Here is a 26,173-nt window from a genome sequence, read left to right as displayed (position 1 = left end):
TTATTTTAATTGACTATTTCTTAAATGAATATCTGATAAATCACTCTTGCCATGTCTCACATCCCACGACATGCTTAAGTAGAACAGACAGTTGAGAATCATTATCTTCTGAGAACACTCGTACAAAGCCAAGACCATTACAATTAAAATCAAACTCTTACCTGATACGCATTTCTGTATGCTAGGTTTATAATATATAAGCAGAATATGTGACCCAACAAAACATCTTCAGTATCTTCAGAAAAATAAATATTTTCTCTCCAAAATATTTCATAAAACTGCCCTTAACTGGCATTCTCCATAAATACCTGGTTCCTCAGGGAATTCCTTAAAAACATGCAGTTCCTCCTGACACTGCCATGAAGAAGGAGAATGTATTGATATTGTCACTGAGATGAAGGGGTTGCCAATTCTAAATCACTATCAACTGGCCATAGCCCTGGACCCACCTGAGAGGGCATTAGCCTGGAGTGGACCCTTGGTCTAACCAGTAAATGGCTTAAAGTTCAATAGCACCTCTCAGCCTCTTGAAGTATCACTCCTGTCCTAATGACCCCACAGAGGATCTGTGTCATCGTAAACGAATATGTGTCTTATATAGAGAAAACAATAGGTATAGCAAGTAACAACAATAATGATGCTGAGGATAATGATAATAATAACAACAACATGATAATAATAACAACAACATGATAATAATACGCCTGTACCTGGAGAGGTAGTTCAGTGGGTCCCTTGAAGAAGTTCCAAGTTTGGGTCTCAGAACCCACATTGGGTTTATTACAACATTCTGTAACTTCAGCTCCATGGGATATGGTACTCACACTCACACTCGTGCGTGTGCATACACACACACACACACACACACACTAAAATTAAACTAAAAATTTAAAAATAATCCCATTAAAATAATGGTATTTGGAACTTTTACAGCGTTTATTTGTAGTATTCCTATATAAACCTTAAGTGTGCAAATGCATTTGGAACATTAACCGGCTTAATTATTTCATAATTTGACAAGTAAATATCTCACAAGGGTCCATAACCAAGTTACCCAGATTGAGGTTGTGTTCTCTTCCACACTGGATATAACTTTTTATCTCCAAAATTGAGACAAACACTGTGTGACTTAAGTTGTCAGGGTTTGTGTTGTGTGACTGTCTTGAGAAGGACTGATGAGCACTCCTCTCCTCTTAGGAAGGATGGCTCCTCAGACACAGGCAGCTGCAGATCCCTCAGCTCAGAGGCGCTGTGAGGGAAGTGGGGCTGATGGGCACAGCCTCAACAACGGGAATAGGTAAAAGCAAACAAGGGGGCTTTGCAGCTCCTAAACCATAGAAGGGAGAGGGGCTGAGGCTGTGGGCACTGGGATCCCACAGTGGTACAGGGGTTCCCTTGAAATGCTGTGAAGATGATCAATTTGGCAGTCAGGAAATACATTGAATAGTAGTTACAAATCAGCAACGAAACCAGACAGCTATATAATAAAACAACTTTAAAAGCTTACGAGTATTTAACATATAAAACTCATTATACATTTTATGACCTCAAGATAGTCCTCCAAATGGTTATATAACAGTACATCGGGCTGTGTCAATTTACTTCTCAGAAACTAGCTTTCTCTGTAACTAAATCGAATTAGAAAATTCCTCTAATTTCCTAAGGATAAGGGAGAAATCAGTAAAAGTGCACAGTTAGACTTTTGTTTTTATCTATTTTCTAAGATGTTGGTTATAAAAGGAAAAGAATAGAAAAACACTTTACGTTAGTCATAGTAGGAAAATAATTGCTTCTGGCGAGTGTGTTGGGGGAAGAAAGAGCAATTTTAAAGAAGTTTAGTGTTCCTTGTTGGGGCTCTGCCTTGTGCTGTTTTGTGAGGATGGAGCTCAGCGCCCTGCAGACACGTAGTATGTAGAACTCAGAGCTGTAATCCAGCCCCCCTTGTAAAAGCATTTTAATAAAAATTAATAGAAAATTCCTAAGAACATTTTTGTGGGACTTAGTGATCTGACCACTAAGGCTTTGATATATATCCCCTTGTACTTTCAGAATCCTAAAAGTGTAAGAATTAGCAGATGAGAAAATTGCAATTTTTATAAAAAGCGTATTTAAACAACTAGATTTGGATCGAGGTTGTGAACATCATGGTTACAAAGAATTGTTATAAATAATTCAAAATAATAAAATGTAGGCATTTTTGTTTTTAAAAGAACTCCTTCTTTTGTAGGTTATTCATGATGATGTTTCTTTAACCATTAAAATTCCTTACAGTTCGTGTTGTCTTAAAACGTTTCATCTTTTAATGTCTGGAGCACAGATCTCTTTACTCTCCCATGATGCATCACTGTGTTAGAAGTAGTGAGGGATGGTGATGACACGTTTTAAAGACTAATTCCTACATGAAGACTACAAAGTTGCGTCAGAGCACCCTGCTTAATAACCCCTTTAGCTAAGGCCTCCAAGCAGTGAGCCGCAGAGACCTCAAGCCCACTCCAGGCTCAAGAGAAGGGACAGGATGGAGGCTGTAGAGACTGGGACTCCAGAGGGCTGATGGGAAGGGGATGAAATGTCACAGGGACATGCTTTGTAGCTTGTATGGCTCCTGGTCTGTAGCCCCCAAAGTGACGTTTGTTCCCTGAATATTACAGACATGCAGATCTAACCGCTTTTACTCTGAAGCATCTTTAACCCGCTCTGCAAACAGAGAAACAAAGGCTTTCTCAGGAGTTGCTCATTGTTGGATCTCAACTGCTTCCCTAATTATAGTTAGTAACACCCCTTTCTTCTCCTCTTCTGTTTGCAGCCTTTGTGAACACTCAGAAAGTTGAAATGCTAATACATAAGCGCAGACAAAGTGTCTTCCTAGGCATAGGGTGCCTGGATAAAGAGAACTCTAAACAGGAAAGCTTTCTGAAATACTTGATTCTAATGACTTTTTTTTCAACACTATTACAGTGATGTAAAGTGATATTGCCCCCGGGCTTCCTGGCCCTCTTACCTGTGCCCTATTCTCTCCTCCCCTGCCCCCTCTCCCCTCTTCCCTCTCCCCTTGCCCCATCTTCTCTCTCACACAGTGTGTGTGTGTTCCATCCTTCCCAGGGTTCTCTGCCTTAGACAATTTGATTCTCATGAAAGTCTCCCAACCTACAACACATCAGTTAACTGTCATAACTGCCACTAAGCATTAAGCAGCTAGTCACAGTGGCTTGCTAGGCCACTGGGGATTGTTGCCCCGAGGATCCACACATGCACGTACGTGAGCCCTGAATAGAAGGCCTTCCATGGATCTGACTGGATTTTTATCAAATTGCTGGTACATGATTATGTCTGTTCCCCCAGGTTGCTACTTAATATTGCTGTCTGCTTATACCTAAATGTCCCCAAAGGTCTAGAAAAATCTAAACCACAAGAGAGTACTGATAACTTCTGGAAAGAAATTGTTGAGAGTTGTCAGCTCATTTCTGATACTATAGTTTGCTTTGTTTCAAGATCATAGCTCATCCACATTTAAACTGAATGATAAATCAGCCCTCCATTCATATGGTCATACTTAGCTCTCTCAGTTCCGTGGATCGGCCTGATACTCATTAGATGATATTTAGCTTGTTTTCCTGACTGTCTGGTATGAATCCATTCTCTAGATCCAGGAGTGATGTCATTTAATACTTTCAGGCACAGTGGCAGATTCTAATGCCCCAGTACTGACATAGTATTGGAACTGACCAGTGTCCCTCCTGTGTCTTAGAGTTTGTTTTGTAAAACCAGTGAGCTCAACAGGTGTTATTAGCTACATTTCTATTCCTGTCCTTGTCTTCACACATGGGAAAAGATGCAGACTTTCTGTGGGGACACAGGAATTCTCGTAACATTTTTGGAAGTAGATGAGTTGAAATTATATGTACACAAGTACTTTTCTAGAACATTTTAGAAGCTGAGATGTTGGATTATAGAAATTCAAAGTCTCAAAGTTCACATGGAAAGTGTAAAAGAGAAGGATTAAAAGTCAAAAGGGAACAAAGACGTATAAACAAACGATACTTACCTCGTCTACAAAGTGTTATATCTAAAACCGAGGGAGTTTTCTCAAATACAATGGGATGTCCTTATCTTCAGACAGCCAGCTTCCCAATTAGAAACTTTAGTTTCTAGTTGGGGGTGATAGAGTCCCCCAGAGTGAGGTATTTGACTGTTGTTAGAAAGGTTCAGACCTAGGATAGTGAGAAACATCCTACAGAGTACAGGACAGCTGCACAAATCAAAGACTTAGAGTCCAAAAGAGTCCTACAACTAAAGACGGTCAAGCAATGCGTCTGGCTTAGTACAGCGGAGAAATGGACATTGTAAGGTCTTTTATTTCCTAGGATCTGAAATCATGCTCTACATTGTGTGTGCATCACCACCTCTCGTGTGTGTGTGTGTGTGTGTGTGTGTGAGAGAGAGAGGCGGGGGGGGAGAGGGGGAATGGAACTCCAGATAGGACCTTGGATCTATCTTCTTTTCTGAAACAATCTCAAGTTTCATATTCTCAAGCAATGACAATGAGCCAGTAGCTTATTAAAAGTTATGTTCAGCAACGTATTCCTTAAACCTCTCTCTCAACACTCAACGTCTTATTTTTTTTGTACTGCGTAGGAAGTTTAGGTTTCTGGGATTAAAAACATCCTGGCCAAAATCAACTTAATGGAATAGAGGGTTCATTTTGGCTTGTACTTCCAGGTCAGTCTGTAATTGAGGGGAATCAGGGCAGGAACACAACTGAAGAAGCTGCTTGCTGGCTTGCTTACAGGCTCGTGCTTTGCTAGCTTTAGTATATAGCCCAGGACCGCCTGCCTAGGGAATGGAGCTGCCCACAGAGGGCTAAGTCTTTTTATATCAATTAACAACTGAAAGACTCATGCATAGACATTCTGGCAGGCCAAGCTGACAAAGGAAATTACTTGATCAAGACTAGTTTGATTTTCTGGAAGAAGGGAAGGATGACTGTAGGAGCTAGAGGGTCAGGTTCCCACAGAATCAAGGAGGCCCATGGAATCAACTAAACAGGGCTCATAGGGGCTCACAGAGACTGAAGCCACTATCAGGGAGGCTGTAGCACCAGCAAGGACCTCTGTATATATGTTACAGGTTGTGTAGCTTGGTGTTCTTGTGGGACTCCTAACACTGGGGGCGGTGACTTCTATGACTCATTTGCCTGCTTTTAGAACCCTTTTCCTCCTTCTGGGTTGCCTTGTCCAGCCTTCATATGAAAGGATGTGCCTAGTCTTATTGTAACTTGTTGCATCGCGTTTGGTTGATACCCCTTGGAGGCCTGCTCCTTTCTGAAAGGAAACAGAGGAGAACTGGATCTGGAGCATAGGGGAGGTGAAGAGGAGAGACTGGGAAGAGAGGAGGGAGAGGAAAATGTGGTCAAGTGTAACATATGAGAGAATAATAATATTAATAATAATAATAGAGTTCTTTTCAAGGTAATTCTGGAGTATGTCAAATTGAAATTAATAGATAGAAACCTTATATTTTTCTCTACAAGTAGTCTAAATATAATATCAACATTATGAAGTATCTTATGTAATGGAGCATAGACAATGGGGAATCACAGAAAGTCACTACATTGAGGAGCTTAGCGGCATAGCAGGTATGCGTGTGCCTTGACTCTCCTGTATTTGCACAAGTCTTTGTGTGATTGTTTGACCTAATTCTATAGTGAGGTCAGGGTTTCAAAGGATGTGCTCAGGCTGCCTCTTAAACTTTAGGCTGAAAGTGGATCCTGCAACTCAAAAGAGCATGGTATGTTGAAGCCAGAACCTCAGTTTCGATAGAATATCTGAGCTTCGTCCAATAAATTGTTGGCTACTTCATAGTAGCAAAGGTAATGGAGAGAGCGTGATGACTCACATCTGTGACCCCAGCACTCGAAAGGGAGAGGCAGGAGGATCAGGACGGCAAACAAATAAAAATCATCATGGCATTGAAGATTAAACAAGTAATTCCGCCTATCTCTGATGAGCTCTGCAAATGTAAATAATGATCTTTCATGAGCTGGAATATGTTTACCTCAGCTTACATGTCTGTTTATGTTTAGATGTTCATAAACCATTTATCATTTGGAGCTATTCAAAAAGTAAATAAAATCCCTGGGGGCTATCATTTTATGTATAAAAGAAATAATTACAAAGTAACAATGTTTGCAGAAGTTTCACCGTGGCAACCTCAATCAGTAATTGGTTGAGTAACATAAAAGAAATTGCTTTCTTCTCTGCTTGATGGTGGCTTGATGGTAGAAATGTTTTTCTGACCTTGGAAGTTACTTAGAGTCTTTTATATGTGGATTATTTATTTATATCTTAATGTATGCTTTACTGGTAAGAATAGAGGTTGGCCATGATAGGTTATTCAATTGTTTTTGGTCTAAATAAAATACTGCAAGTGTAGAATGTAGAAAATGTTGTACCTTCCATGTTTACGCCCATATCCACAGCTCCAAGTATGCACACCACAGCCAAACAGGTCAAGCCCATCTTACAGTTAAGAGCTGTAGAAGTTTCATTTCACCAAATAAACAATAATTAATAGAAAATTGCAAGTGTTCTACAAGTTTCCTGTTCTTCATGGATAACAACCCTTACTTTATGATCTCAGCCGCAGTCAATTACTGAAATGGACCAAATTGTGAGAGGTAATATAATGGGCCAAAATTATTTATGCAGCTTCTAGCATTATGATCACGCACTGAGTTCTTAAGTGTACCACTAGCCTGTCACACAGCGCAGGGCAGTCTGAAAGGGCAGAATCGAATGACATTTCTATCACATTGGAACTGTCGACCTGTCACATGTCCTTAGGGCCCTGCACTCTTTCCCTTTCAGACATGTGTGTTGCCTTGAAGGAAATATTGAAAGGTCCAGTGCATCTTTTGTTTTCATGAGCTATTGGGTCACCCATAATCATGCACCTGTAATAGTTGTTAGTTCTTGATGCTCAGACATGTGACATTTCACCATGTCAGGAGCCCCAGTCATCTCATATTCACCAGTCCTGTCAGCCCTCCTCCATGTCCACAGACACACTCTGTTTGCCTACCCCAAACTTGAAATCTGGGAATGTATCCTGCACTACCCTCCCATACTTTTTCTACACAGTCAAGGGCAGCAACTGCTTTTCCAGAAATGTTTTGCAATAGTTTTTGATCCTATCCTAAGGATGTGCCAGGGCTGTCACTGAAGCCCCAGGTTTCACACAGAAGGTAGGCACAAGTGTACCATGTAGCAGGGAGAGAGGCATGATGGGATATTTATAGCTGCACAGAAGTAGCATTAATAATCTACCAGGCTGTCAGGATACTAGACTTAACTAATGGAAAAGTACAAACTCTTATCCCAGAATGTCTCACCCAGCCCCTACACCTGGCCACTCTCTGCAGGGCTGAGTTCTTGTACACACAACTGTTTCTAATATATATCTCCGAACCAAATTTTGAAGACTGTAGTCATGCTACATATTTTAAATTATGTGCTCTTCGACTGAAGAAGCTTTCTGAAACCCAGTATAACTTTTAAAAACATTCCTTCTTTTATAAGTCAATAGATGCCAACCTTTATAGTACATTAGAATCACTGGAAAGTACTCATTTAAACCAAGATGGCTAGGACCCACCTCCAAGCATCTGCAACAGTTGGGCCTGAAACCAGTTCTCAGGCTTTACAGGCAGTGCAGGCCCATGAACAGCCCTTTCAGAACTTCATATCCACGAAAAGCACACACGTTACTTGAGATTTGTGCCAACTGAGACATCCTGTAGGTTCTGTCTGAAGAGCTCAGTTGAGCGTTTTATATTGAGTAGGATGGGGATATTTTGGCCTCTATACCCTTTTAAGTGTAAAAATAAATTTCTCCAAGTCATATATTCCCATCTGTAAGGGAACTATCTTATTTTACTACTTAATCAAGAGTCTATTAATGGGTAGAATTTTATATGATGGCTATTAACCTACTGTGTCTCTCTAATGATACCAGATGGCCAATTTGAATTACTTCATTGATTTAAAACTGCTTTTCTTTGCAATACAACTCATAGCTTAAGAAAAAGGGTCTAAGGATACACTTTCCTAGTCTGTGTACAGGAATCTATAACCTAATTATGAGCCCCTTTCAAAAAACAAGCTTATAGTACACACCTTTGTGTGCTATCGTGATTTTCTTTATGAAGTGATTTTAATAGCTTGTTGATGTAAATGCACACATGTATGTATGTATGTATGTATGTATGTATCAGTCAAAATTCTACCAAATCTGAAAATTTTAAAATTTCAGTTATATTTATGTGTGAAGCCTTTACCTTTCAGCTTATTTTTAAGGTATAAATGACTAATTATAATGAGAAATGGTTCCAGAATTTGCTAATATATAAATATGTATGTAAATCTATATGTGTATATTATAAAGAGTTAAATTTTTAGAGATTAGCTTTTGCTTCCCTGCTATCTATTTACCCTATTTGATTAAAGATAATTTCACTTTAAAACAAACTTTCTGCTAGCACAATCATATATACTCTTGACTCATGAAATAATACTTAAAAGGGCATCTTTATTCTACAACAAAACTTCAGAACTACTGAATCTGATATAAACAATTGTCACATTATTCCAATTTTAGAGCATAGCAGAGGAATAAAAGAATTTGCAATAATGAGCAAGCAATGTAGTATTGCTGTGTCTGATTCTCATGATATAATAGAAACCCAGCAGTATTGTATCCATAAATGTTATGCAATTAGTAATTTGGGTGCTAATAGAGAAGGGTATAAAATCAAGCTACACTCTTCAAGAACAAAATAATTCATGTCACTAACTGTACTGAACTGGTCTCATACAGATGTTTGTGCCATGTGATTTCCCAAGGACTATTCTGAGCATTCTTCCAGATTTTATGTTATAAGCATGGTGATATTTATTTAGGTGTTTAGATAATACACATTAGTGTAATGGTAACTTTGTTTACTGTCATTGCTTTTATGAAATATTGGTTAAATGATTATTTTCTTAGAACACGGTATTTTTTTATTCAATTGGAAGAGCAGTTCTGATCAGAGCCACACACCCATAGATAGTCCAGATGCTGCCTCTATGCCTGGACAAAGATTCTTTAAAAAATGACTTGCCTGTTCTGGATATCTAAACAGAAGGAACAGAAATAGCTGACCAGCATCATAATTTGATATGAACTGTGTAAAACACTTCACAATGAAAGTGCATAGCAGCGATCAGCTTTGGGCTTTCTGTGGATTGTAGAGGGCATGTGTGCTTTCTGTTATACAACCAGATTCCGTAGCATAAGTTGAAAGTGACATTATGTCAAGAGCTAACCAGACACTGTAATGTTGAGAGCAAATGTTCAGATCACCGATGGGAAATGACAGGCCATGCACCTGTGTTTTTCTAGATGTTTCTGATTAGCCTTTCCTTGTCACAGCTCATGTTCTAATGATCCTTGCAGGATGAAGTGGCCCAGCCACTGAACCTATCAGCTAAACCCAAGACCTCTGATGGCAAATCACCCACATCACCCACCTCTCCCCACATGCCAGCTCTGAGAATAAGCAGTGGGGCAGGCCCCCTCAAAGCCTCTGTCCCAGCAGCATTAGCTAGTCCTTCTGCAAGAGTTAGCACAATAGGTAAGTTATGTTTCTCTTGTTCTTATTTGACTTTCCATTTATGGCAATTGAATGAAATAATCTAAGGCAGCCTGTAACACACAGGCTGTGCGTGGCCTGAGCAAATGACAGAGATACAATTTGAGTTATTATCATAAGGTCCGATTCAAACATGCAAGTGATACTTCTTTTTCTTTTTAAAAAATTTTCATTAATTTATTTATTTAATCAATTTACAGCCCAATTGCAGTCCCCTCCCTCTTCCCTTCCCAGCCCCACCCCTCCCATGACCCCCTTCCAACCAAAGAGCAAGTGACATTTCTAACTCAGTCAAATTTCTACTGCCCTGATAATCTAAAAACTTGTTATAGTTATGTGTGACTCTTTACTTGTTAGTTTATTTTTTTAAAGAGTCACGAATGACTGATTATAGAAAAAAATGGTTCCAGAATGTTTCTCCTAAAGGGCTTGCCTTTTCTGTCACTGAGATTTTTTTTTTAATTGTTGCGATGCATACAGATATATAAAGAAGAATACATTCTGTTTGGGTCAACTGTCCACCATGAAACACGAAGTGTGTTTTGTTCTATTCTGATCGCACGTTCCAACTGAACACAACCAGGGCTTGTGAGGAGTGGTGCCTCTGGGTTTCCTGTCACTGCAGTTTCTGATGAGTTACCCAATACTGTTATTTTTATTTTTATTTTTTTCATGCATGCATTGAAGCATAAAGAATTCAGCACACATTCACTGATAGATTTATTGCTTTTGTCTGATTGGGACACCTCTAGCACAAGCTAATACATTAGCCCCTGTGTATTACATGATTATTTGGGGAGGTGCTAAAATATAGGTCATAAATACTGAAGGCTACTGCAGGGCACAGCTGTGATCCTGCAGTCAAAGAGGAGACTGCTGTGTTCTGCTGGGAAGAATCCAGGTGGACTAAGTAACAAAGAGCAGTTCTCAACCATGAACTTTGAAGAACCGATACACAGATAGCCATTATAGGCTGTAAGACAAGAGGGAAAACCCAGAGAAATGTGTGGTTGACAAGTGCAAGGACTCGGCTAGGAAGTTGGATGGCATGTGGCAGAAAGTGGTGGAAGCTAATGGAGAGATGTGGAGGGGGGCGGGGTGGGAGCACTCTCCTTCACAGAGTGGAGTGATCGGAACTTAAGAGTATTGACAATTGAACAAGATGGTTCAGTGGAATCCCTGTTTCCACGTGGCAGGAGTTGTTCCATGACAAAGAACGAAACAAAGGGGACTCTGGAGGAGGGCGGGCATATTAAAGGAGACCTGACAGAGTTATCTGTTCCAGAGTGGAGACAGGGGAGGCTAGGTGTCTCGGCTTTCTATGAACAAGAAGAAACTTGGAAGAGATACATATGAAATTAAGTATTATTGAGTTACAAGAACAAGGGAGCCTTTCGCTGCACGTGCTCAGGAGGAAACTGTGCAGCTGACTGTAAGAGCAGGACTAGGACGTTAGATACAGAGATTAGTCCTTGGCTGGAACATTTCACCAGATCGAGTGTGTCTGGTAAGAAAGAACCACAGAGGCCACCAATTGCCTTAGCTAACTGAGGTATAAAAACAACTCCGACCCTCGACCTTTACTGTACATTTCCTCCATTTCAAAGGGGAAACTCAACTAGTTATCACTGCCTTAAGATGTTTCAAGTGATAAGGTCGGAGATGCCGGCCGAGCAGCAGACCCCTGTGGATGTCACCACAAGTGACAACTCATTTGCACAGCTGGTAGCTGGGGTCCCCAATTCTTGATGACACAAACCTTCTCTACAGCTGCTTATCACATGGCAGGAAACCTTTCCATTGAGTGCCCCCCCCCAAAAGGAGGACAGAGAAAACCTTGGCATGTGCTTGTGGCCTGCTCACCAAATTCCCATCACATCGTTCTTCTAGTGAAACCCAACTCCACAAATAGGGAGTTAGCCTCTGACTTTCTGAAGGGAAAAGCCTCAATTATTTCAACATATTTTAGATCTATCACATATTTTTGTAGGTAGAAGACTCTCTAGAAAGAGTGTTTAAGACTAATTAACGGTTTATGCCATGTACCTCTGTTGTGTGAGGGAAGTCTTCAGCTAGTACCGGAACTATTATAAACACAAGGAAGTCACACCGGAAGCAAGCCTATAGTGTGAGCACAATGGGAAAGCCTTCACTCAGTCGGCAGAGGTAAAACCATGAAAAATCTCACACTTGGAAGAAATCCTATCTATGTGAGCAGTTTGGGAAGGGTGTCATTACTCCCAGCCGTGCGTGAACTCATACAGGAACTTCCATGGTAGAGAAACCCTCTGCATGCAGCTCAACAGTCACCTCCTAGGCAAATACAACAATGGGGCAGTGTGAGGTAGGCCCTGGAAGAAGTGTCACATAGGAGGAGTCATTTGATGGTGGCACACTGTGCAGAAGAGCAGAAGGACGGACATGCTGCAGAAAAGCCACAGAGACATAGACTCTGAAAACCAAGCCGAGTGATCTCGCCGGACTCTCTGTTACAACAAGCTGGACAGTGGGATAGTCCAGTGAATGACGCAGTTCAGTCTGCAGTGTGGCCTCATCTTGTAAATGCGCTGCTGAGAAGTGACTGGGGTGACTGGGGCAGTTGAGTAGACATAAATTTTAAAATGGGTATAAATAGATGATAAATGAGAGAGAGAGAGAGAGAGAGCTAGGTGGGCAGATAGACAATATTCCTCTTCAGTGAGAAGAGGAGAAGAGAAGAAGAGAAATGCATATCCCTGAAAGAGAGTGAGGTGACAGTATTATAGCAGAGAAAGGGCTGCTGGAGGACTTGCCTTAGGAAGCAAAGAATCCGAGTCGTCAGTCTGAGACAGAAGAAAATAGAAAATTGGCCCAGATTCAGAGAAATTGCAAACTAGACAGAGCAAACTCATTTCCAAATGCTTGAATGTCTACAAAGCAGAAGGCATGGTGAATTGTTAGTTGTGACTCAGTGTCAGGCAGGGCCAGCCCAGCAGTTAGGTACAAACCAGAGAAAAGTGAATTTTGGAATCTGCACACCTCTCTCACCATTGCTCATTGTGCCCAGTGCCCTAAAGGACATGAGGCAAGAGTGGTTTCTGTGCACAGAGTGTGTAAGAAAAGATTTGATTTGGCAAAAAAGATTCACTTCCTTAAACAAATGGAGCTCATAAATATTATAGTGTTGACATATGGCCTACTTTAAAAATATTATTCAAGCCCAGCTTTCTAATAGAATGATCATATATATTACATATATACATAGACATAATCATATGTGTATAGACAGCCTTTCTTCAGCATTCCCAAAGATAAGTACAGCCAAGCATTTTATACAGCAAGAGTGTACTTAGTGATGCTTATCATATAGCTTTCCCCATTACGGTAATAAAACATCTTCCCCCACCCTGCACAGTCCTTTCACCATATCTACAGCCCTCATATTTTCCAAGGGTTTGAGGCCACTACAATTTACTTTTCTCTTTTCAACAAATGTAGATGTTGAAAGCTGAAACTATAATGAGAAATAATGTAGTTGGATAAAAGCCGGGAGGATTAATGGTGTTGTAAAGGTCACCCTGAAAGAAAAATTAATGTGTTAGGCCATTAATAAACCATGGAAAACTGTGGACCAAAAGATAACTTTGAGTTATCATTAATGACACCCAGCTCTTTGCTATATAGCTATTAGCTAAATGTACAGAAAGTGACTTTTTAAGGTTGGTGGCCAATATGCTTTAATGAATATATTCTATAAGAATACTTTTGATTGGTAGACATATGGATAGGAATCTACAGAAAACAAAGCAACAACAACAAATCCAAAACAACAACAACAACAAACAAACGATACCCAGAGCCTTAGAAAGCATATGTAGTCCCTAGGACAGGTGGATAATCTGCGCCTCTGGGCAGAAGTCCTTTTCCATGCATTGGGTCTTTCTACTTAGCTTGACATGTTTTTCTCTGTTAACATTCTTCAAAGCATTTTCTACCCATTTCTTCACTGTGCCTATTCTAAAAGGATACGCCCTTAGAGGGAGCCAGCGCCCACGCTATCTAGCCAGGCACTCCGGACATGGGGCACCGAGGCAGACAGTCGCCTCTGCAGGCATCTGGAGTAAGCTCTTTGGGAGGAGAAACAGTATGACTTGATTTTTATTGCATGTGTCAGCGACAGTGAGCTAACCCAGGGTCTTCCAAATACCAAATGTGTACTTTATCACTAAGATTCACTCCTAGACTCCCTTCTCGTTATCTTAAGGAAATTAAGGAAATATATATGCATGGTAGCCTAGAAATTAACTTATCCCTGCTCACCACCATAGGGCGGTGACACCCGTTGAAGCCCCTGAAATCCCTAAATTGGCATTCTTTCTGGTTGCGTGTTACCTGTTGACGGTCTCTCTGGTTAGATAACTTGTGTTACTGGTTTATCTTCTCTCACTCATGTAGGTGACCGTTAAATACGTTCTGTGGGGGCCACTGCAGTGGCTGAGCCAGGTAAAGGTGCTTGCTGCTAAGCCTGAGAGCCTGAGGTAGATTCCTAGGATGTACATGGTAGAATAAGAGACCTTAATCCTACAAATAGCCACCTGACCTCTACACTCTCACTTGGTACTTACAAATATCTACATATATTCACAGAGATACACAGGCAGGTGCACAACAGACACACACACACACACAAGAAAGAAAGAAAGAAAGAAAGAAAGAAAGAAAGAAAGAAAGAAAGAAATAAAGAGGAAAAAGAAAAAAGAAGGAAGCAAAGGAAAGAGAGAAAAAGAAAGGAAGGAAAGGAGGAAGGAGAAGATGAATGAAAGAACATACATTTATAAAAGTTTCTCTGGCCATATATCTTCACACTGTGGGAAACAAGAGAAGCACCGTGTACTAAGGCTTCTGACCTCACATAACTCTGTCTCATGTTAGAACATGTTATTATCACCCTAAAGTTCCTCAGCGCCCCATGAAAACCAGAACTGTACTTATCATTCTCCTTGATAGTCACAGTGACCCAAACCAAGGTGAAAGCCAGTGAGTTCAAGTGCACTGCTTGCATTAGCAATGTAGCCCAGGAGGGTCTCGGACCCTGGATGATGACCTTGCTGCCCCCTCCGAGGTGCTGGGATTGCAGGCATGAGGCACTATGGTTAGATATTACTTTACATCTTCAATGGGAAAACCTTCCACAAGAGATAGGATGAGACACACTGGCCATTTGCATCGGTGACTAACTGAGAATATTATAGTTCACAGAAGGCCACCGCCTCACCAGGATGTGAACAGTGTCATTCTACCACATCTGGAAAAAAATCATATTTGCATGGCACCTCCCATTTTATACTTTGTTGTGTTTATGCTCTAATTCTGACCTCAGATTAAAAAAAAATGCGTAGTGTGCATTTGGAGGCTGGTATTTGATAAATGATCTCAAAGGCAGAAAAGTCATTTAAAACTAGGACATTTAAAAACTGAGGTCAGTGAGATGGATCAGTGGGTAAAGGGATTTCCCCTAACCGTGAAGACCTGAGTTCAATTCCTAGAACCTATTTAATGGAAGGAGAGGACTTCCTCCTGTAATTTATCTTCATACTCCCACCTATGTGCTGTGACATGCAAACATGTGTGTGTGTATACAATCACACATGCATACGCACTAAATAAATGTAATTTTAAAGAATCAAAATATTTACCCAAAAATGTATACATAATAATTATGAATCTGTCTTGGCTAGATGTATCTGCTTACTCCATAAACCTTTAGCAGTTCTGTGCCATGCAATGAAGCTTTTCATTGAAATGAACTTGGAATTATATAAAGCAGCTACTCACAGAAATATGTGCATATCTCTTCAAAATAGTCTTGTGATGGGACAACAAAATGAAAGATTAAAACTTAAAAAAAAACAAAACAAAAAACAAACAAACTAAAAAAAAAAAAACAAAAAACAAAAAACCCACACATGCCCCTGACGCTGGAGAGATGGCTCAACGGTTAAGAGCTTTTGCTACTCTTACCGGAAGCCAGAGTTCCGCTCCCAACAGCCACTTCAGGAGGCTCACAGCTGCCTGTAACCCAGGCTCTAAGAGAGCCAGTGCCCTCTTCTGTCTTTTGAGGACAACTGCATGCATGCATAGTCTCACACACACACATACACACACACACACACACACACACACACACACAGACACACACAGAGAGAGAGAGAGAGAGAGAGAGAGAGAGAGAGAGAGAGAGAGAGAGAGAGAAAGGGGGGCAGGAGGAGGGGGGAGAATTGAAAATAGAGTAAAATATTTTTAAATGGCCTCAAGTCCTTCATGAACTGACAAGCTGAGACCATAGGCTGAGGAGAATGCACGCCTGTGTGATGAGGAAAGCATTTCCAAGGCTTCAAAGGCGTAGATAAGCAGGCGGCACAGAACCTGCCCGGAGCCTGTCTGGGCTATGTCATAGAGGTCCTCACAGACAGAATAAATTCCCAAACACAGCAGAGGGGGAGAACATTTCAGCAAATGAGGAATTCATGGAGATAAGAATCAGCAAAGCCTTTGGACTGGGGTGATGTCCCTTTGTATCTCATGCAGGTACTCCTGAGAGGTAGATTGGGGGGGGGGAGATCAAACACACCTGGCTACACAACAGAAAAGGCTTTGAGGCCCTGATAAAGTGCTGCGGGCGTACCCCAGAATGATGATTTGGGCAACATTAGAGAGCTCTCCAAGTTATACTGTGAGCAGGCAAGGCTGAAGTTGGCATTACCCACCTCAAGGTGCAGGCACATCCACAACTCTGAAGACTGTAACTTCACTCGGTTACTTTGAACATGGATTTTTCTTTTTCCTACAATGACAGACTGTCATTTCGTGAAATGCTATCTGAAGCAGAAGGGTACCAAGAGAGGCGTTTCTAAACAGAGGTTTTCACATCCAGTAACTTAGTCTGCAAGCAGAGTAAAGACAGACACTGGGAACAGAAGTATGAAGCTAGAAAAACAGAAAAACAGAAAAAAAAAAAAGGACGGGATTGGTCCAAGGGTCTAAAAGGATGAGGGTGGCTGTAGTGGAAGCAGGGACCACGAGGGATGGGGAAGAGAGTGAGGAGGCTGAGGAATGAACACACAGCAATGAGAACTGACTGTTATCCAGGTAAGGCATAATCTGATCTTAGATGGCATCCCTGGCATGGGATGGGAAACGTCCCCCTCCAGTTTTGTGGAATGTAGAAAGGACAGCCTGAGGCAGGAGGATGATGGTGAGTTCTGAGATACATAGGTTGCATTTTAGGGCCTCATAAGGCATGCATGTAGAGATATTGAGTGGGAAGATATGCATACACACATATACATGCACACACAGACATAGACACATACACATGTATACACCCACATGCACACACATAAACATGCATACACAGACGTGCACACACACATGCAATATACACATATATATGCACACACATACATATACATAGACACATACATATGCAGACACATATACACACATACACATGCACATATACATATATGTACACGCATATACACACATGCAAATATACATACTCCACACATAAACATACACACACATACATACATACAGTAAGGTTTGACTAATAGTTGTTTCTTTGTTTTTGTTTTTTGCATATAAACTATGGAGGATAACCTTTCAATTCTTAGAGAAACGTTTAAGAATATATGTTGTGGGCTAGGGAAATGGTTCAGTCAGTAAAGTGCCTACTTTGTAAACATGAAGACCCATGTTCAAGCCCTAAAATGCACATTGGGGAATGCTATCTTCACCTACTAACATGATCAACGCCTGTGGGAAACCGTGTCGGAAAAATTAAGGCAGATGGCATCTGTGGAATTGGAATGACCCCAGAAATTGAGCTGTGACTTCTACCCCCATATTCACCCCAGCACACCCACACACCCACACCCACATACACACATCCACACACTCACATCCACACCCACATACACACATACACACACACGAGAGAGAGAGACAGAGAGAGACAGAGAGAGACAGAAAGAGACAGAGAGATGGAGAGAAGGACGAGGATACAGAGAGACAGAAAGAGACAGAGAGATGGAGAGAAAGACAAGGATACAGAGAGAGGGAGGAAACTTTCAGGGTGGTTTTGAAGGCAAAACACTAGTTATCTCATTTGAACTATTAACTAGAAGCCCTCAAGTTTTCTGCCTGGGATTTTGTTAAACTTCTATACATGTATACTCCCCTCAAATCCTAACTATAGATGTGAACACTACCTAAATTTGTAAACAACAACAACACAGAAAACACTCATTTATCAAGTGGCCATTTTTGATGTGTCATCTTGCACTCTAGTAGACAGCCTTGCATTTAATTGAACTTTGTTTACTTGAAATTTGAAAATTGAAATTTGTCTACTTATTTGCTTAGTGCGGGGGGAATCACACCCAGGGCCTGTGTACACCAGGCAAGCCTTCTCCTGAGTAACATCCCACATCCACACATGAGCATCTGTACCAACCATGATGTGCCAGTCCTTCACAGTTTTCACTATCATGGCCAAAGTCTTCCCCTGAGGAGCACCAAGAGGCATCAGAAAAAGGCAAAGAAAGAGGAAGTTATCAGGAGGAAGTGTCTCCTCACAGGCCAAGTGGTTCTGTTTCCCTTGCACATGTGTTCACTTGGCCTCCTCTGAATGCTGCCTTGTTTTACAGTAGAGAAGACCAGGAGCCACAGCTATTGTTACAATTTGCCAACTATCACACTTCCCATAAATAGAAACCCAGATCCATCCATCGGAATCCAGTCTGCCAATTCCACATATTTCAACCTTGTTGTAAACAAAGTGACAGCGAATGCTGTCGTGGGACATTTGTTAGACCTGGTCATTGTACTGACGCACTTGCCCTTGACACAGCTTGCTAAGTTTGTGTCATCCATGTTTAATCAATGAAGCAATTGAGAGAAAAGTAAGACACCTTGAAGGGCTAGTGTGCGGCTGAGCTAGGGTTTTGTTTCAGGCTTATGCAATGTGTGTCACATTGTCCCCTTATTGATTAGGAAGTGGTACCAAAATTTAAGGAGCACATAAAGAAATTTTCTGGGGCAAAAATATGGAGGTGAGGAGAGAGGAGAGAACAGTGGCAGGATGAGGAACAGGCATCTTGACAACATTGAGGGAGGGAGTGCCACACTGTCAGGATGCCCAGGGAGATCATTCTGCAGAGAAGGGAGGATGTATTGAAACTGAGCTGCTCACAGGCCAAGGGAAGCAGCAGCTGGATGCTAGCTCCAGGCAGAGAGTGAAGAGAGATGGGCAGACACGTGGAGCATCTTTGGGAAGCTTGGCTTAGAGAGGGGAGAGAGAGATTTAAAAACCAAGGTCGAGGAAGACCTTTGCATGTCTGAAGGGAAAGGTGACCTCTCATACTTAAATCTGGGGCAAGGGCAGGAGATGATCTAAATATAAGAAACATAAACGGGGAGCAAGAAAAATCTAGAACTTAGGTCTATGGCATTTTCAATGACTGGGAAGAACATTCCCAATGTCAATGAAATGGGAGAGAGAAAGAAGTTCGGAAGTAGGAGAAGGGGTGAGGGTTGGAAGGTTATATGTTGTTACCCACATTTAAGGTATATACATACCACACATGAGTGTACACACACACACACACACACACACACACACACACACACACAGAGAGACACATACATGCCATATATGTGTATATATCTGACAAAACACACCTACACATTCTATCCAGACTCTGAGGCAAGGACGTGGCTTGGTAGGGGGAGCCAGCAGGGGAAGGAAGGCATTACTTGGTCATGGTAAGATGAAACCATATAGACACAGTGAACAAAACCATGTTATGGTTGAACTCTAACAAATAAACAGCTTTAAGATTTAGCAGAGCAGATGCCAATTTTAGAATCTAACACAGCATTTCACTGAAACTTAAGGGTGTCTACAAGCAATGTTTCTTTTTGAGTGGTATCTATTTGAACCTGAGCCCACCCTTCCCAAAGCTGGAGTGGCCTTGGTTAAACATAGGTTTGAGTGACTCACCTCGGCCGGCCATCATTTAAACTCTGCCCGTATCCATATTAACTGTTTTCCTACACAGTGCTATCTTGGCAGTCTGTAAAGAGTTTAAAGAATTCATGCTTTTATTCAACACCATGTGCTAAACCGTTTCAAATATATTTGTGTTCTGGGGAAGCTAGACAGACCATAGACCATAGAGAAACTAAATAGAGTGTATAAGGCACACATCCATCGCCAGGCTGAGTAGGGGCGGGGTCGGGGGGCCACGACAAGCAGGCTGGTCCTCTGAGGATCTGACTGAACAAACACACCTAAGCTTCTCAGAGAAGGCTGGGTACTGCAGGTCAGGATGCACTGAGGAATAACAACACCTGTGAGAGGGTTTTGGGGGATAGTGCGAACAGGTCCACCCTTGGCAACAGCATCACCCTCAGTGGTCCTCTGTCTAAACACTGTGTGCATTTGAAACAACATTTTGTTCTTTGGATCAATTCCAGTGATTACTTCTGAAAAGTATGGTAATCACTCTCAATAACCACCCCCACCCCCGCATGACCTCATCTGAATCATACTCAGGACCAGGAATATGACAGGACCAGGAGAGCTGGGACTGCCGAGGAACTGTCTTCACCAGAACACTACCCTGAACTCACATCAGCTCTCTCAGTAGCATTTTTAAGCAGCAAGAAAATATTTGATGAGTTTTGGCAATCAGCAGGGTCGGACAGAAGAGCTATGCAGTGAGGGTGTGTAATCTGACATGATTAGACAAGGCTCTTTAGTACCAGAACACACATAACGACACAAAGAAAGAGTATTAATAACACTTTCGTAGCACGGCAGCTAGCCATTTTATATTTCCTTTCTTTAATCTTAGTGTTTTTCAACAAATCGTGGGATTTAATAGCGTGTTTTGGCAGATTAGAGGATTTATGGCCCAGATGTTTTTTGTTCTAAAAATGGATTAGGGTGTAAAGTTTGCTGGAATTCGTGGAACATGTTGAGGCAAGCCGGTCATTTTATGTGTGATTAGTGCCTGCCTTCTGTCTCACAGTCCCTCCATCTGTCACAGCTCACCAATGGATCTGGTTAGATTTAGCCTCATGTCACAAACAAGTCCCTTTTCTGGGCAATTTCATATTACAGATCTATCTTATGCCATTTTATGCCCCAGTTAAAAGATGGGGAGAGAGAACCACCAAATATCAGCCATCCTTTAAATATTTGCAACATGCACTGTTTCTCCCCTCTCAATTCTCTTCTACCCTAAAACAATGGAACTCTGCACAATAATGCACAGCAAATAAATAAATGTGCAGCAGCGGTTCAGGTAAGAGCGGGTTCAGCTCGCTGTAGCTCTCAGGGACTTTGATGTCCAAGCTGCCACTCAACCCTCTTATGAAGACAGAAGTGAAGTGAGATTGGGGTGACAGGACCCACGATGTCTTATCGCTTGTAGGTTCATAGTCACCTTCTGAACTTCAAGTCTAGTCTCTTCACTCTTTGGAATTTAGGTCCACAGCAAAGCATTGACACATGTAGTTCATTTCCATAGCACGTGGATTTATAGGGGAGAAAGCGCTTCTTCAAGCCGGGCAATGATGATTCATCCCATCTGTCTGTCAGGCCCGGTTGTACCAGCCACAAACTCTGATCTGAGTTTTCTGATCTCTGAGAGACTTGGCGATCATAGTGGCAATTACCAATGCACAGATCTTATACTAGAGGGAAAATGACCTCTGTGTGTTGTATTTTTAAGCTTTAGACTACTCTAGTCTTGGGGCTGGAAAGATGGATCAATGGTTACGATCATATACTACTCTTGCTGGGAACCCAAGTTTGCTTCCCAGTGGCAATGTTACATGGCTCACAGTAACCTGTGAGTCCAGCTGCAGGGACTCCCATGACCTCTTCTGGCCTCTGTGAGCACTGCACTCACACACACAGAGTCATACACAGACACACACAAACACATTCATGCACAATTCAAAGCAAATCTAACCTTTAAAGGATACTCAGGTACTGACTTAAAAACTTAAATTTTTATTTTAAATTTGTAAGTATTTAGAAGTAAGCAGACATGGCATAAGCACTTTTTTTTTTTTTTTACTGTGGGTGTTTGGCGGTGTTTTCATATATGGCTATGTGAATCAGTCATCAACAATTATGTGCTCGCTCATTCATTTATTTCAGATGACTTTCATGAAGACATTAGGACCTGCCAGATCCTAGTCACCATTCCATTCCTGTCCCCTCCCTCAAATAAGTACCGGCCACACCAAAAGTCAGCCTCTCCCCCTCCCGTGCATTCTGTACATCTGTTGTGTTGTGTCTCATCCCCAGGTTATTTAAATGACCATGATGCTGTCACCAAGGCAATCCAAGAAGCTCGCCAGATGAAGGAGCAGCTCAGGCGGGAGCAGCAGGCGCTGGACGGGAAGGTGGCTGTAGTGAACAGCATAGGTCTCAACAACTGCCGGACGGAAAAGGTCAGTGCTGGCAGTGCATGCTCTCCTTTCTCCTTCGTGTCTTCAGAGTGACAGTTCCTCCTTGCCCCTTTGCCCCTGAAATGGGAAATCCTGGACCCATCCAAGAGTTAGGATGGCTGTGTATGCATCACCAAACCTTACTGGGGATAAACACAGCCCTTTTCGCTGCCAGTGTGTATTGAAACCTAAGTGGCATTTGAAATGCTGCATCTAGGGGAAAGGTTTGCCTTCCAGAGATGCTTAACTTGTATTTGAGGATCAGCTGGATTTGAAAACACGGAATCTTCTTCAGTCGGCCTAAGCTTGGATGATACCCCAGCTCCTAAGCCTGTCATAATGTTGCCACAGTCAAGTGCTAGGGACTGCAGAATTGGAAAGTTTGACTTCATCATGACAGAAAATATGCTTTGACCTTCTGTACTCAACCCAAAGCCAGCAGAGCTCCTGAACTAGCCAGAGACGCGGTGGCTTCATGCCTTCTATTTGTGTGTAAGCTTTGTTTTGCTTAGGGGGAAATGTGACTGTAGCTTGGAGTGGTAAACTTCTTTAGGTCTTATCCAAATGAAAATGTTGACTAGTGACTGAATTCTCATCCCGCTACTGATGTGTGGGGGTGGGTGGGGTGTAGGCTGGGTGTAGGGTGTAGGCTGGGGGTACATGAGGTGTAGGCTGGGGCTGGGGTATAGGCTGGGGGTGTAGGCTGGGGGTAGGGTGTAGGCTGGAGGTGTAGGCTGGAGGTGTAGGCTGGGGGTGGGGGTGGGGTGTAGGCTGGGGATAAGCCATAAGCTTACAAGTTCATTCTCCTGAGGAGCACACAAGTCCCACAGAAATGTGTTGAATAAGCAGCCTGCTCCTGTGGGCAGTCCTTCAGTTTGCCATGTTTTCTATGGGATCAGGTGGGTAAGCACCCAGAGTACAGTGCTCCTCTCTGGCAGCAGCAGGGTCAGGATGCAGCATGCAGGCCAGCAGCACTTCCAAGTCTTCTAGCCTAAGTGAGATGTTCAGACTAGAGGCGACAGCGGAAAGTAGCCAGGTGGAGAGACCTAAGAAGGAATGATAACAAGCAGAAAGGGATTTATACTCAAATATTTAAACATTCTTGAAAGGACGCTCCTGCAAGAAACCCTTTCCTCTGCTCCCTGCGTAGAAATGAGTTTAACACTCAGCCAGATGCTAACGCAAAGTGACGGGAGCTATTCCTCGCAAGCATAGCTAAATTGCCGCTATTTGTTAAGCGCTTTGAATTCAGCTGTGGGTGCAGCAGTTGGTTGCATTCCGTGAACATCTGTAAGCCCCCCCCCCTCTTGTTTTTAATCCTCCAAAGCAGAGACAACTCTACCTATTCCCCCCCCACACCATTCCCCTCCCTTGTGCTGGCTGGGAATTGTCAAGTGACAACCGACCAAATCCTTTTGGACAGGAAGCCTTCATCCTGAATTCTATATACTTGCAAAACAGGCCTCCTGGTTGGATCCGGGAGCCCATTAAAAGCACTTTGATGGTATGGAAATCCATCTTCATGAAGTTCCCAAAGCCCCTAAGCAGCAAGCTGTTTAGCTGTGGTTACAGATCAGTCATTCACATCGGAGGGCAATAATTGTGCTGAAGGCTTGTAAGGCAACAGGAGTACATAAAATAATCCTGGGCCCTCCACCATGGCAATGTGAGTTAATCTTCCCTAATACAGATCAGCTGTTGCTCTCATGCGCTGCGTCTGCACTGGCTTAGGTGACTCCACAGCCTTCTGATTAAGCAAAGGCAGCTCAGCCGCCTGCCTGCGCCCACTATAGTCCAGGCTCATCCCTGGCATGGGACCTTTGCAGCCACTCCTCACCCATAGGTGTGGTTAGCACCTCCTATGTGAGAGGCAGGCAGGCACAGGGTTGCCTTTTTGGGGAGATGGGAAGCTCCTTAAACTTTCCTTCCCCTTTGTTAGAGTTGTAACACCCGTTCGGTTTTTTGTATTTTGCCTTTAATCTATTCTTGAAGTATTTGCCAATTCCTGTTGGCCAGCTGCCACCAAACTCATTGACCAGCTGAGTCCATGCTACCAACCTCAGCATCATTACTGATTGGCTACAAAATCGTCTTAATGTATTTATCTTTTTAGATTTATTTTTAAATTTATAATTAGGCGTGTGTGTGTGTGTGTGTGTGTGTGTGTGCAGGTGCACACAGAGCCCTGGAGGTGCAGTTACATGGAGTTGTGGACCACCCAACTTGGATCCTCTGCCAAGCATGTGCTTTTAAGCACTGAACCATCTCACTATGCCTATATTTCAATCTTAAACTTGTGTTTTTATTTGTTTTGAAGTGGAGATTTTAAGTTTTGAAAATGAAGTCTTTCTATCTAATGTGACGGTGTATGACACACTCTTTCTATAAGAGAACACAGCCAGAGGATCTGACTCAGCTTCCGTACGGGACTACTGCAGGAGAATGCCAGTGTGCTGCCTGCTTGGCAGCAGGTAGCATCATGCTCTCTGGCTGTCTTTTCTGCTGGATAAGCCTTGGTGTCAGTTCTGCACCGATCAACCTGGGTCTCTGTAGCCTATGGGAAGGTGATGAGGATGTCAAATTTGCATCCTTAAGTATGTGATTATTCAACACGCACACCTACTGTGTGTTGCAGACTGTCCTGTGTGTTGCAGGATTGGTTTTGAACCATAAAATATGAAATCTCCTGGCAGTTTGGGTAAAATTATCAATCCATTAATTGCACATTTTTGTGTGTGAGTCCAGAATATAGGGTACTTATATGTCCTATCATCTATTTATGTGTGATGACAAAAATGAACACTAGGCTTCATGAAGAAATAGCATCCTGTACTTCATTCATCTTCCCCCAGTTCTTGCCCTTCTATTAGGTTTTCATAATCATGTAACTTCACCACGGTCAGTTCACCTGAAGGGTAGTAGGGAGCTTGGACTTTCCTATTGTAGTTCTCAAAGAAAGGCATCAGGACAATGTGGATGGGGTCCTTTGGCATTTTTCACTAGCATTTTCCCATGCCATTTGAAGTCCCCAGAGAACACTATTTCCTATCTCAAGAAAGTGTCCTTGGGCTAGAGAGATTTTCCACCATGGTTATGAGTGCTTGTTGCTCTTAGAGAGGACCAGTGCTGGTTCCCAGCACACATCAGATGGCAACAGCCTGGAATGCCAGACCCAGGAGAGCTAACCCTTCTTCTGCATCTAAAAGGTACACACACACACACACACACACACACACACACACACACACACACACACACACACACACACACGTGTGCATGCCCGCACTCACATACACACAAAATCTGTGACAAACAAGAAGACAGAGGTAAGGCAGAAGGAAGAAAGGGCTACGGACAGAGCAGAGGGGACTGAAAAGAACAAACTCCAGCCTCATGTTGAGTGTGGGACTACAAGGAAGCTGGCATCTAGTGCCGACATCGAGATAATTCAAGTCCTGTACTGGAGCTCTGTTTCCTCGGGTGCACAAACCTTGTGTGCTTTGACTTTCCCTCACATAGGAAACACAGGGTTGTCCCAAGGAGAAGGTCTCGATTCTACGTAGCTGTAATTGGCCAGTGAAAACAATTAAAGGTGTGAAGACGGGGACAAATGTTTGCTGGGTGATATGTACCAAAACACATTATGAAAGTCGTTTTTACTGAAACACATTTTAATTGAAGACTTCTAAAAGATTTTTCACTTCTTTACTTTTCTTGGAAGTGTTTCAACATACCCAAGAACTGTGTGTATCAGGTTTCTTGGAAACTCTGGGACACAGTGTTATTTATAATTGTCATTTCTGGTTAATTATAGACTGATTGTATATTCAAATAATGTTATCTTCTGCCACAGATCTCTGCTACAGATGACACTGTAGCAGAAACCCCAGTGCTAAGGGTGGAAAAGAAGGCATCTTAGGTAGGGAAGGAACAGGAAGGTTTGAAGCTGTGTTTCCTCAACCCAGACAGGGCATA

At 42.3% G+C, this 26,173-nt stretch overlaps 1 protein-coding gene across 12 annotated transcripts in view; it reads left to right on the top strand.

The window, feature by feature from the left end:
• The window catches only part of Sox5 (SRY-box transcription factor 5), a 775,369-nt gene that overhangs the window by 725,337 nt on the left and 23,859 nt on the right, over nt 1-26,173 (top strand). For all 12 annotated transcript variants that reach the window (XM_051155573.1, XM_051155574.1, XM_051155579.1 and 9 more), the window contains 2 exons: nt 9,493-9,670; nt 22,056-22,201. In XM_051155573.1, the coding sequence (XP_051011530.1) occupies nt 9,493-9,670; nt 22,056-22,201 (324 nt within the window). The remainder of the gene's footprint in view (nt 1-9,492; nt 9,671-22,055; nt 22,202-26,173) is intronic.

The sequence above is a fragment of the Acomys russatus genome, chromosome 13 (assembly GCF_903995435.1).
Source record: "Acomys russatus chromosome 13, mAcoRus1.1, whole genome shotgun sequence".
Taxonomy (NCBI): Eukaryota; Metazoa; Chordata; class Mammalia; order Rodentia; family Muridae; genus Acomys; species Acomys russatus.
This window is presented reverse-complemented; position numbering and strand designations above follow the sequence as displayed.